Source organism: Oenanthe melanoleuca, chromosome 5 (genome assembly GCF_029582105.1).
Source record: "Oenanthe melanoleuca isolate GR-GAL-2019-014 chromosome 5, OMel1.0, whole genome shotgun sequence".
NCBI classification, from domain to species: domain Eukaryota; kingdom Metazoa; phylum Chordata; class Aves; order Passeriformes; family Muscicapidae; genus Oenanthe; species Oenanthe melanoleuca.
This window is the reverse complement of record NC_079339.1, coordinates 29,655,600-29,669,448: the sequence shown is the minus strand read 5'-3', so window position 1 is coordinate 29,669,448 and position 13,849 is coordinate 29,655,600. Positions and strand designations below refer to the sequence as shown.

At 35.4% G+C, this 13,849-nt stretch overlaps 1 protein-coding gene across 8 annotated transcripts in view; it reads left to right on the top strand.

Moving 5' to 3' along the window:
- GPHN (gephyrin) overlaps window positions 1-13,849 on the top strand; it is a 271,280-nt gene that overhangs the window by 109,793 nt on the left and 147,638 nt on the right. For all 8 annotated transcript variants that reach the window (XM_056492839.1, XM_056492846.1, XM_056492841.1 and 5 more), the window contains exon 3: window positions 1,269-1,326. In XM_056492839.1, the coding sequence (XP_056348814.1) occupies window positions 1,269-1,326 (58 nt within the window). The remainder of the gene's footprint in view (window positions 1-1,268; window positions 1,327-13,849) is intronic.

Here is a 13,849-nt window from a genome sequence, read left to right as displayed (position 1 = left end):
TTTCAGAGAAAATGGGAGAGAGCACCTGCAGCAGTCTTTGTCCATGATGAATTTGGATGCTGTATTATCTAAGCCCTGTCTCTACCTCAGAAATCATAGCTGATGTTATCTGGAGAACTGATGGACTTCAGATTTCTCTGATTCAGACTTCATCCTCTGTGTAAAACCTTCAAACAGTTCATTTACAGGAGAGATATGGAAAGGCACAACTTACATGGAAAATTTTAATGTATTTTCTGCGTTATTTTCTTCTTCCCTTTTTCACTTGACTAAACAGTGCTTAAAATAATTTCAACATATGAGAAAATATGTCTGTGTAGAAATGCTGACAATAGGAAAGAAAAATTCCAATAATAGGGAGATAATTCAAATGCACATTTGATAGGTGTCTACTGGTTTACAAAAATAGTTTCTTATGTGTATTCCATTTTTGTAGGATCCAGAAAATAAATAGTATTGCTGTATAGAGCCAGCAGGAGGTCATTAGTGCACTTATATTTTTAGGTCTGAATTGTCACTATCAATGAAACTGCTTCATGAAATAGAAGCAGCCATGTCTGTATGTCTCTGGGGAGAATGTAATATTAACCACCATTTATAGTACATGCTATTCATGCATCTTCAGTATGTGAACAATTTTTTACCAGGATTTTTGTGGGATTTAAAAAAGTAATTTCAGTGAGTTCCATGAAGAACAAAACCCTCTATTTTTTCTGTGTCAATGCCAGCTATTGCCTATCACCCACATTTTATTACCAATCATTAACCACAGAGATATTTCAAACATGGAGGCCATAGAGTTTGTGTGATTTGTGATGTCTGTACATGCACATTTAATTAAAAAATTTCAATTTCTAGAATTGTATTTGAATGCATTTCAGACTGTGTAACAGCATAGTGAAATGCTCAGCTCAAAGCACATCAGGCTTCAAATATTTAAACCCATCCATTTGCCTTAGATATTTAACAAGAAATCATATGATGATTGATTTCCATTAATATAAAAAATACCATCCTGATGATGGCAATTCTGCTTGGCTGACTTAATTGTTAAGGTGATGGACACCTTGTTTCTAGTATTTATGTTAATCACATAAGGATTGTTCATTGTATAATGAAAGGGAATTTTTTTGCTTTTGATTTAGGACCTACTGGGTTTAACCTCTAAACTGGTAGAAGGCATATTGTGTTTTGGAACAAGTAATGAGACTATTAACATACTGTATTTTCTGTTACTGTTTTTGAGAACATCTTTCTTCTGATTTCAGGTTGGGTGGGACTATATCTGCATACAAGATAGTGCCAGACGAAATAGAAGAAATCAAGGTACAGTATTACTGCTTTTCAACACTGAATTTCTTTGTTTGGAAAATTACAGAAGTGTTACATTAAAAAGCCATGTTATTTCTTGCTTTGAAGTATATCATAGGGGAGAGAGGAAAGTGTCTAAAGTAAAATTATTAGATCCATATTTATGCATCTAAAATAGAATTTTAGTTATTTTTACAAATACAGTTTGCCTTCAGTTTAAGCTGACTTCAGCAGGATTTGTTTGATGCCAGATTTACTTATTGATACCTTTTTCTGTTTTGCTACCTGAAGACACATGGAGGACTATGATGAATACTGAGTTATATTTTCATAACAAAAAATACACGTAGTGTCCTTCTGCTTTTGAGATCAAAAGCACATCCATATTTTTCAGTATTGTCTGTCTAAAGAAGGGGATAGTATGATGTAAAAAATCATTATAAGCTCTTAGATTTTGAGTAGTGATAACAATAAATACTGAAGTTTACCTTCAAAGGAATTTGCATTGTAACAAAACTCATTTTAGCCAAGTATTTTAGCAAATTGTGTCAGTTTTGTTTTTCAGTGGAATGAAAGATGGGTACTGGGGGAGGTTTGGCCTGGATCTGATGGCACAGTTTGTGGAGCTGATTCTTTATTTGATTGTTAGTAGGTCAGTCTGACATATAGCTTGCTCACTGTGATTGCTTAACCCGCTGTGCTGTTTCGCATACTCATTTTCAGCCATGCAAAGAGAATTAAGAATAGCTCTAAAATCTTGTGAAGGGAAATGACTGTATAATATCTGATGTAGACATGACTTTGCAGTGTGCAAATGGTGAGAATTTATTCCTCTTCAATTACTATCAAACCCACTGCAAGCAAGTCACTGCACAGTGACTGCCTGTATCTGCATCAGTCAAAGTTATCACACCATCATGATCAAAATTTATTTTTGTCATCTAAGATTAATGGACTGCTCTGTCCTGAATTTTATCCTGATTTATTACTGAATAGATCCAGTATTCAGACTTTGGTCTCAGAATAATAGAAAGAAAGAAGGCTTTCAGAATTTAATAGTGGTATTTTCATGATGCTCAGAGAACTGCTCCAAAACTATTTAAAAAAATTACAAAAACCATAAACCACAATCTTTTTAATATAAGAAAACCAATACCACAGATATTTTGTTAATGTTAAAAATGAAGAAAGCTGGTATTTCTAGCTTCATCGTATTAAACTGAGTTCAGTGAACAAAGAAAAATGGAATGTTGGGAGATAAGAAATAATTTTCTTTTAGAAACTTACTGCAAGATTAGTAGTTTGTCACCTTCTTAGGAGAACAGTTCTGAATGTTCAGCTTTTTCTTATTTAGCTGGTGTTTCAGTGCTTGAGATCCTAGGATGGGTTACTCATTAGTTTCTGTTGTGCCAGGATGTAAGTATGGAAGAAGGATTCCATTGTTTGAAGTCAGAGCTATTTAAAGTATTGGGAAAACTCCCTTTACTTGTCTCTGGTGGCTGTCCTGTCTTGTTCAGGTAATGGGATTTTTAGGTGTATTGGAAGTCTGGCCACTTCTCACACCTTAAATGATTGAATTTCTCAAGCTGCAATACATGTTATTTATATTTATATTTATGCTGGAAGATGCCAAGACAGACAAATACATACTGGATATCAAAAAGTGTTATTTAGTACATACGTATTCTGAATGGCAGGTGGTAAACAGCGAGACAGAGTGTCTTTGCATGAAGTGTAGGAGGTTGTTTTAACATCTGGAAGGGTCTCCAATATAATTGGAGTAGAAATACTGGAATATTGCTTCTAGAGCGGACAGAATCTTCTTCCATGCTCTTTAATTCAGTAATTTTTGCCTTACAACTCTCTCTCCCCTATTTAAACATGAAATATTTAGGAGGCTAATTTGATGAAATATAAAAAAATAATAGCTTCACTTTTAAAATCTGATTTAACTTGATGGATTGTTGAATTACGTTTATGCGAGTTGTATTTTCATGTTTTCTGATTGTCCTTAAAAGTAAACTGCTTTCTTAAATGGCAAAGGAGATACTTTATCAGACAGTGCAATAATTACTATGACAAATAAATAAGTCTCATAGCATTTACCTGTATTCTAGAAAAGGTGGTAAATTAAGCTCTTTTGCAGCTCAAAATAACTTATGAGGAAAACCAATGTATTGATTTTATTAATTCTTGTAGTTACACCTTAGGTAGAACACCATTGTAGGCATGGCATATGAATGAGGAGTGCTTAGGGCAGAAGTGATAACATGTACCCTAGCTAGTCTTATGCACCACACCAAGGTTAGGAAGGATTGTGTGGAACCAATCACCACTACAGTTCCACAGCATCTGTATCAGTCTGAAATGAAGTGCCATGAAACCTACCTCCCCTAGATTTTTGTCATAGGAGCTGAGGTTCCCAAAATGAGAACACTCAACAGGTAGCCTTACCTAGATGCCATCACAGGTTTCCCCTCCTAAAACTGTTCTGGAAGGTATATATGTCTTATATCGCATGATCTTCTACTTCAATAAAAGAAGCTTTCAGAGAATGCATAAATGGATGTGTGTTATCATCTGCATTCCTGTCATTCCTCTACACCAGTTAAAGCAATGTCACTTCATTTTCAGTACCTGCTGGTTTTAAAATACTTCCAGAACTGATAAACAGTAAATATAGAAACTGCAGCACTTTCTGAGGAAGTGTCATTGTTTCAACTTTCTCTAGACTTCTATTCTCATCAGAATATTCATCCTGTAAGCAAGAAGCTTTTCATGCTACCAAAAAAGCATTGCCAGATTTCAGCCTTGTTCCTAACCCACTGTAATAGTATGGGCCTAAAGGAGAGGTCTTCCAAGCCAAATGATTTCATGTACATAGGGCTTGGAAAGCCTATCTGGCAACACTGGTTTGGATGAACAAAATGGAGATTGTCTCAAGAATAAAGAGTAATTTATTATTATTACAGATTAGGGAAAGTGTTGGGGTTTTTATGTGCTTTTATATATACCTTTCATGTGGATATATGCATGCATCTCATCTCAAGACCAGAAATTGATTTTGTAGCAGATCCTTAATTCGTGAAAGTAATATACATAAGAAAGACATTGCCAGAACATTTCATTCCAATAATATTTGTGGCATGAGACAGATATTCCAGTGTAGAGAGTAAAGTTAAGTGGTTGCCTCCTGTGGTAGTTAGCTTTAAGAAATCTTGTTAGAAATACTTTGTTAGCGCTGGTTGTAAATTGTAAATTTAGATGTAAAGCAGTCCTGGAGCAAAATGGGAGAGGTTTTTAAATTCTGTTAACCACCCTTTAACAGAGACACACTTTATGCTCCTCAAGGAGCACTTATAATTCTTCTATAGATACTCTTCAAATGAAAATATATGCAAAAATATTAAAGGTTGCATTTAAGACTACAGATATTTCCCCCTGAATAATGGTAGGATAGCTCTATTTTTTTCTTTAGGAATAATATATGAAATATATATATATAATATATGAAAATTTTTATCCACAGCTGAAACACATTCTTCTCAGATTGTCTTCAGTCTTTGAGAAAGTAGACTCCAGTGAAAATGATCCAAGAGTAGAAAATGATAAAAACTGAGGGAGAGTGAAGTAGCCAGAAATGAAGTGGTGAGCACTGTGTCTTCTTAAGAGGTCAGTTGCCCTAGATGACTTAGGAAATCAAAAGATTTTAACTTTTCCACTCAGTCATTTTTAGGAACACCTTAGGAACAAAGGAAGTTGATCAGCAAGATGTATTTCAGAGCAAAGCTGAACTCCCTGCCACCAAAAATATGCAGCTTTGATATCATTACAATTAAAATCAGTATATTCCAAGACTTTCTCGGAAATCATTTGGTTTGCTGACTTTGTGGTGTCATATACCTACATAATGCTGTATCTCAGAATCTTTTTTTGTTTGCTGGTAAGAGTTGCTGATGAAACACATTGCAAACTTTGTGTGCAGCTAAGAGATGCTGGCCTTGATCATTCAAAGCATTTTCATATTTATCAACACGTGGTAAAAATAAGTAGCAATTTGTCAGCAAGTGCCAGTTTGTAGTCTCATATTTTAAAAGTACAACAAAAGAAAGGTAGTCATAACTGCTGTGGTGGATAGACCACAAGAACAGGGTTGTGGCTGAAAATACTTAGATGTCACAAAACTGGTTTTGTGTCTGCATACCAGAGAGTGGGGCAGTATTTAAATACCTCTTGCATCTTCTGCAGAATCAAGCTTGCTTTACATGAACAAGGAGGTTCTGTCATCCCTGTTTTTCATAGGAGTTTATGGTTTACTTCATGGTTTACTTTATCACTGTATGGATATTCACCTGCAAGTGTATAAGCACCAGCCAAGGATCTTCACAAAAAGTTTCCCCAAGGTTTATGATGGGAATCATCAGAATTTGATGATAATACTTGAGATTATTGCTCCTTTATCTGTTTGGATCCAGCACAAATGAAAAGGTTTGCCCACTCAGAATAAGGCTCAAGCTGTTTCAAGTGTGTGCTCCCACTAATCCTAAAGCGCCAAGAAACTTTGCTATTTACCTTGCAGGAATGATAATTCTGGTTCTCAGTTTTTCTGCCCACGTTTTCCTTCTGCATCTCAAATTATAATTACTAACTCACAGCACAAGAACTCTTACTAAGCATGACATAAAAGAGTATTATCCAATGAATGTCTAGTGAGTATTAACAAGTAGCATCTCCATAAACTGTAAAGCTCACAGATACAAGTTTTAAAAGATTTAATGGGCATATGTGACAGTTCTGCCACATGTCATTCCATTAGATTGCTAGTTATGTGTGTTGGCTAAAACTGAGAACTTGTCTTTAACTCTCTTAACATGCACTCAGAGTCTGACCATCCAGTAGACAGTTTCATTGTACTCCTGCATCCAGATAAAAAAAGTTTCTAAAATCTTTTGCAAATGTCCTAACCAGTAACAAAAAATTGGCAGTTGAGATGTCAACTTAGTCTATGAAATCCCTGATGAACTTGCAGGTTTGGTTTTCCTACTTCTTGAATTTTCATGAAGGAGACTTATGGATATGAATCCAATTAGGACAATTGAGAAGTGTGATGTGTTAAGTTAAAACAACTTTATGTCTCATCATATTTCTCTGTAATCAAAGTTCATCTGATTTCACACAGGTTTCTTCCTGACTTAATTTCTTAATCCTGAATTAGCAGAGTCAATCACTGACAGTGTTCTTTTTCAAGCAACATGTATCATTGTTTAGATGACAGAAAACTCAGAGTTTTTACTTGCCGTATTAACCCTTAATAATTGACCTGCTGTTACAGATGCTATTTCCATGCTAGAGAAAGCTAAAGTTTTGTGTGTGGGATTATGTGACAAAATTGTCAAAAATTTCATATAAACAAAAAATAACTTTTCATTAATTTTTCATCCACATTTATGCATTTGTGCTACAAGCTACAGATTTGCAACTCCTGCAGTATTGATAATGTACTCTTGGCCATGCATTTGTGCTTCTGTCTTGTAGTTCTTGTCAGCAGTTGATTGTTTATATTATATTGTATGATATTATATTGCTCCTAATTGATGGGTATTTCATTATCTGTTGTATTATGTAATTTTTTCCTTCTTGTGAGTCCTTTGCTGATCTAAGTTTTGTTTCTTCTAAAACTGATTTTGCCCCTTTTTCTGGAAAGTGCAGTCTGTATTACATTGGATTCTGACTCCAGGCTTTTGGTGCCAAGCATGGCTGTGCAAGCCTGAATAGTCCAGGCACAGTCTCACACCAGTGAAATATGAGCGTTTCATAAGAATGCCTTTTCTATTGCGGTATTTTTTTTCCCCCCACCTATGAAGCCATTAGTAGTTGTGAATATCAGTTTTGACTTTTGGATTGTTTCTGCTCTGATAGGTTTGAGACTATTTTTGCTTGGAGGACAGGACTGTTCTCCATGCTATAACTTGCTGTCTTGAGTTTCTGTATAGAAACTCCCTGGGGAGTACTCACTGAAGGGCCTTTTCATCTGTTTCTCTCATCTTCCATGGATGATGGATGCTCACTGCAATCACCGACTTTCAACCAAAAAAACACCTTTACAAAAAGAATGTAAAATGAGAGATGGCTGAAGTGTCTATCAAACTCTGATTTAGGACTGCTGAATGTATCAAAAGTATTCCTTTGCTTCCCTGGCAAGGGCATCAACTGCCCAGACACTCTGGATGAAAGAGTATGCTCACTAACTTTTCCCATGAAAATAGGAATTGTCACTTTTTGTTTTCCTGCTGTCTTCCATCTTATGTTTCATAGGCTTTGTGGCTTCAGAGACTTCATGTCTAGAAATGACAGAGGAGACCACCTCACCAAGTTACATTGCTCTTCCAGGCTGTCTTGAATCTAGAAAATGCTGAAGCATTGTTATAAATTCCTGTTCCCTGATGTGAGTAGGTTTTAAGCGAATGCATTTTATGTTGTATTGTGCAATTTAGTCTTACAAACATGCAGAAGTTTAGCCAGTGATTTGTAGATCATGGAAAATTGCTACATGGGGAAGGGAAGGGCAGGAAGACTGTGCATCCATGTAAGTTGAAATACAATGCTTACAGGACAAAATCATTTTAGTAGCTTTATTATTTGCTTTCTAAAGCAAACAAAATATTTCTGTAGTTCTCCTGCAACAAGAGAGAACAAAAATAGCTGAAAGTTAATTTACAAGACAAACCAGTATATTGTTCATCCTTTAAGCATTTCTGGTTGCTCAGCATTTAAGCTGTTGCCCTTAAGAGGGGACATTAATGTCTATCAAATCTTTCATTACCACAGACCTTCTATTCAGTCTTTCTTAATTAAATATGTTAGAAATAGGATTTGAAATCTCATGTTGTTTTCCAGCATAAAAATTATCTCTGCCTCTCTCTGTGGCTGTAGTAAACAATTTTGTCTAAATTCCTCCTGGCTTTCCTTTATTTTCCATTTTTGCTAAATACATATCTTTGTACCAGCCATCAACTGAAACCAAGCTGATTTCTAAGACATCTTCTGACCAGCTCTAACACAGTCTCTTGTACTTTTCATCTGACCCCTTATATTGGGCAATGTTTTCAGTGCCTTCAGTTCTCACTGGAAAAGTAATTTCTTAAATGGGATGTCACTTAGCGTGAATGAGAGGAGAAAACATGCTCAGCTTCATTAAGCAGCAAATAGCTTTTGGCAAGTGTATAAGTAAATCAAGTTTATATAAAAGCTCTAATTATTTTCCACATGACCTGTTACATTAAGTTTTGGTTGGTTTTATTTACCCTGTAAGAATGTATTCTGATGATTCTTGTTTGAGATCTGTGAAGGAGGCTTGATGTTATCCTGTCAAAACTGAAAATTTCATAAGTAATTAAGGGCTTGACTGAGTTTGAGAGAGATCAATATGATGTTCATTTCTTCTGGTAAATTTATTTCTGAAATATCATTTTATGATTGTCACAGTAGGTGAATGCTGGACCTGTATATATAAAAAAAAAAAAGGCCATCGGGGTTTTTTGTTTGCTTTTTTTTTAAAAAAAAACAAACAACAAACCTTCAGGTTCTGTATGCTGGTTCTTTGTATAAAGGGAAAAAGTGATCAGGAATATTGTTTGGGTTTTTTTGGAGGTTTTTGTTTTGTGGTTTTGTTCGTTTTTTAAATAACCCTGGGTTATACAGCTATTTACAGGTTATATCTTAGCGAATTATGAAAATTATTATTTGTAGAGAAATGAAATATTACTGCAAATAAGGACATGAAAATACTGAGTAGCTGGGTGACAAACCATCTGATGAAATTCAGCAGAGATTAATGTTAAATGATGTGTATAATAGATGTGAAAAAATCTCCAATTCCAATTTGCATGTAAAATAGAAGTCTCTAATTAGACTACTATGATCCAAGAAGGAGGGCTGGGCAGTGTGCTGAGGTGGTTACTATTAGCTCAGTGTTCAAGAGCAACTGAAAGGGTGGGCATGGGAGCCACGGGGGTGGACTGAGGAGAAAGGAACCAAGACCAGAGCACTAAACCCTTTCTCTTGTGTGTGAGCCTCTGGTGCCACACCATGTACAATGGCATGTGAAGGGCTGTTCCCCTAATCACAAAAGTGGCACAGTAGCACTGAAAAAGATTTAGAGTCAGATTATAAAAATAATCTAATTTATAGAAGCACTTTTGTGTGAGGAACAGATAAAGAGACTGGGATAAACATTCTTCCTTATTTATACTGCACTTCTAAAATTAACTCTCATTCATAATTTATGCAAATTTTAAGAGTGCATGAAAGCAGGTGCCAAAGTTTTGATTATCTGTTTTCTCTTGGTTGATAATGCACTGATTATAATGAAAAAAAAGAAAGAGCATGCACAGCACTCATCTCTCTGTCAGAAGTCAGTATAATACACCATGTCTTTCTGAAAAAGATTTGCAACTGGCAGACTGCAGATAATTCTGCTAGAACAGTGTGGCTTACTTTGCTTTCATAGTATGTTTTTAGATGATTTTTAAGGTTGTAGTTGGAAACTACAGTAGGAAGGCACCAAAAACTACACATCCTCCCTGTGATATGCAAGCTTGTAAACTGCATGAATAGAGTGATGCTTAGTACTTCACTGTGTGATTGCATCTCATTCCACTTCTCTGATAGTTAATTAGGTTTTTTGTGGTGCCCTATTCCTATTAGTGACCCTCTCATATATAAGGTTCACTGTCTAAAACAGAATATGAGACATGAAATGTTTTTAACAGAAAACCACACAAAACCTTCCCTAAAGGAGTCATCATAAGGGAATGGTATAAAAGTATTGACATGTTGAACTGTGGCTAGAGGCATTTTATTTGCTCAAATACTTTCTTTTATCAGTTGCACAAGATTGGTGTAGATGAGATTTTGTGCTGATGAGCTGTATCTGAGCACTGAGATAAAATGAAAAATTATAAATGGATTTCATGTTTTATTGAGTATGTTGGGTGAGTGGTTCTTCTCACTCTGATACTGAACAGAGCTGGAATGTTTGCTTAACTGATGTCCTAAAGGCATGGATGTCTTCCAGCAAAATAAAATCAGAGCCAAGTGTGTAGAGACAAATTTAAAAATGCCTGCCTTAGCCCTAGCCACCCTGTCCTTGGTGCTAACAATTGAACATCTATCTTGAGTCATGTTTATGTTACCAAGTCACACAAACCAATAAAATGCATCTATCCATAATGTAAAGCATGTAGTGCTGGAGATCCAGCATTCATCATGTGTTCTTTGATATGTTTTATTTCAAAGTACTTCTAGTATTACTCTGTGTGCCTGTTAACAGCTGGAGAGGGTTACACAAGCTGCTGAAGTCCATCTTCCAAATAAGTTTTATCTGAAAGGATTCCAGTTCATATGATCAAAGGCTACTCTGCAACATGAGCCAAATTCTATTAAGCAGAGAGGTACTGAAAGTGCTGTTGTGTGCTAACAAGCTGTGGTAGATTTGTCCTAAGTCTCCACCCAGCACATGTATTCCCATAACACAGCATGTCAGGTTACAAACGTGAAATTCAAATGCAGTGCAATTGTTACTAGTGAAAATCTCTTGTCTGAGCTAAGAACTTAGAGAGTGCCCCACCCTTCTGGCAGACTATTCAAAGGAAAAAACAAGCTATGGTCTAGACCAGTGGTCTCCAAATGGTTTGGTCATCTATCTCATCAGTAAAGATTATCCTTATCGTTAGCCTCCATGTTCTAATGCATGTTCTAATATTTTCTCCCTGCACTCTAGTGGATCATAGAATCATTTGGTTGGAAAAGACCTCAAAGATCATCCAGTCCAAACATTAACCCCAACACTGCCAAGTCCTGGGCTAAATCATGTCCCCAAGTGCCCCATGTATTTAAATACCTCCACAGATGGTGATTCCACTGCTTCTCTGGGCAGTTTGCTCCAATACTTGATAACCTATCTAAACCTTCCCTGGTGCAACTTGATGCTTTTTTCTCTATCCTGTAATTGTTACCTGAGAGAGGATATTTGTCCCCTTTCAGGCAGCTGTAGAGAGCAGTAAGATTCCACCTGAGACTCCTCCAGGCTTAACAACCCTCAGACATTGGTCTGTTCCATATTAAAAATACTGTATAGCTAGGCAGTTTTAAGGAAGGAAGTCCAGCAGATATATTATCAGGCTAAAAGAAATTCTTTCCCTGAAGTTTGCTTCTGTAGCACGATAAAAAAAAATCTTTCCCAAGAGTTTCCTCTGTTTTTTATTGGGGTTTTTTCAAGATAAAAAGCCTTATTGTGTCCACTAACATCGATAACCACTTTTTATCTGCTGTTTAGTTTGTGAGGTCATCAGTTTGTGGAACTGTTTCTTTTCACGGTTTTTACCTAAGGGAACTAGTAAGTAATGCCTCCTGGTAAGAAGAGGACAGACACAAGCAGGGTGCATCTTGGGTGCAGGTATCAGATTCCTAAGGCAGTGGGATTGATATGGACAAATTATCTCAGAGAGCTATGGTTCTAACAAAAGCCAATTAGTTTTGCCATGGTGTGTGTAGAAAACACTGAATAAGTATTTGACTGGACAACAGTAGTATTACATATTTGGGTGCAAGATTATGTGATTTACCAAACAATATTTTGATATTGCAAAACAAATAATGTAATTTGTTATGTCCGAAGCCACAATATTTGCTCTTCTAAATTATCTTTGAGCTTACTACAAAACTGTTTCTTAGCATGCACCTATTTAGGCAAAGAAAACAATTCATTTGAAATTAAAGACAATTGTAAGATTAAAGCTTGAGGTTTTCATTTTCATTTCCCCTATGGTTTTGATATGTCCATTTTCTGGATTTCTCCATAATAAAATGGGTAGAATTTTGATATTATTTGCTAACATACTGATTCTGTACTTTTCAGTTATAGTAGGATTTCAGAAATTCTGTGAATCAGTTGTCCTAAAGGAAAATTAAAGGAAAGGTATAAGGGAGGGAATTCCATTGAGTCCTCAAAGTTCTGTAAAGGTGGAATGGTTGAAGAGTTTCAGTTTTTAAAATACATTATTATAAAAAAGACAAAGAATTTCTGGAATTGTTCTGGCAGAAATAATTGCATTCAATTTCAGCTGCCTCATCATTATGACAAGATTAGGTGGGATCCTAAGACTGCAAAGGTAACACATATACTCCCTTTCCTCATTTCTGTATAGAATGATATTTCTATTTTCTCTAATTATTTATCACCTGCTTTGTTACTGTTATGCTCTCTCAAAATACCCTTCATTTTAGAATTACAAATACGGTAACAATTTCTCTGAGTAGCTTCAGTAGCATGATGACATAAACCTCTGTTTTAACAAATAGGCTGATCCCCTATGGAAATTTGTACTGCTCAGTTCTGTTATTTTAAAGGGTTCTTCTGTGTTCTTGGTAGTTGAACATAATTTAACATGAGTGGGAATATATAAGATTTATCACTCTGGAAAATAAAACTGTGTATCTGAGGATGCCTTATGAAGATAAGATCTTAACATCTTAAGATGTTATAAAATTGTTGTCTTTTAACAAAACAGAGAATAACCCTTCTTTATGTATTTGGAATGTGTTCTGTATTTTAATAAGCATGTCTAGGGAATAATGCTCTATAATAGAGGCAATGTGTAAAAATAAAGCTGATTGTCATTTGGGACACTGAAGCTAACACTTGAGTTTTATGGAGTATCTAAAGGCTCTAGACGACAGACAATTATTGTCAGGCTGTTTTGAAGGAAAGATGACCATGTTTAAAATCAGAGAGCTATAAAGAACTGCTTTACATACAAAAGCTCCAAATGTCTCTAAAAACATGGTACTTGCTACAGAGTTGACTTCTGAGACACCCAGCAAAAGTACTAAGAAATCGAATCTCACAGATAATGGAAAATTCTGAGTTTTCTGGGGATTAAATATTTTCTGCAGACCTAATTATTAAAAGCGCTTAGTACACACATTTTGACCATTTAGCCAATAGCTGATATACAGGCATGAAGCTTTCTTCATAATGATGCAGTTCCCTACATCTGCCATTTTGCTTCTATTAAAAGAACTGAGCCACCCCTCATGTATTTGGGTACCAGACATTTTTACAATGTGTTATTATATTTAATGTTTTATATGAATCAACATATAGATTTCAATATGTGTGTGCACATTCAGAATATTTTGAATTTCAGTATTTTGTTGCAGAATTTTAGTAACTTAAACTCTTTAAAAATCAATCTATATTTGGAGAAATAGTAGTTTGAGTCTTAGTTCTGCAATAGGAAAAGCAGCTGATTATATTGCAGTTCATCTAACACCATGGCAATTCCATAATGTACAAATTGAAAAAAAAAAAAAAAAAAAAGGCTTTCCCTCACTGGTAGAATAAATAGCTAATTTCAGAGTAGCTTTTGTTGAAATGCTTTTTAAATTCCCTGTGCTGTATCTCTTCCAATGAAAAGATTACTGGATATGTTTAAGCATTTATATTGCCTTCTGAGGTTGGCTAAATAATAGGGAA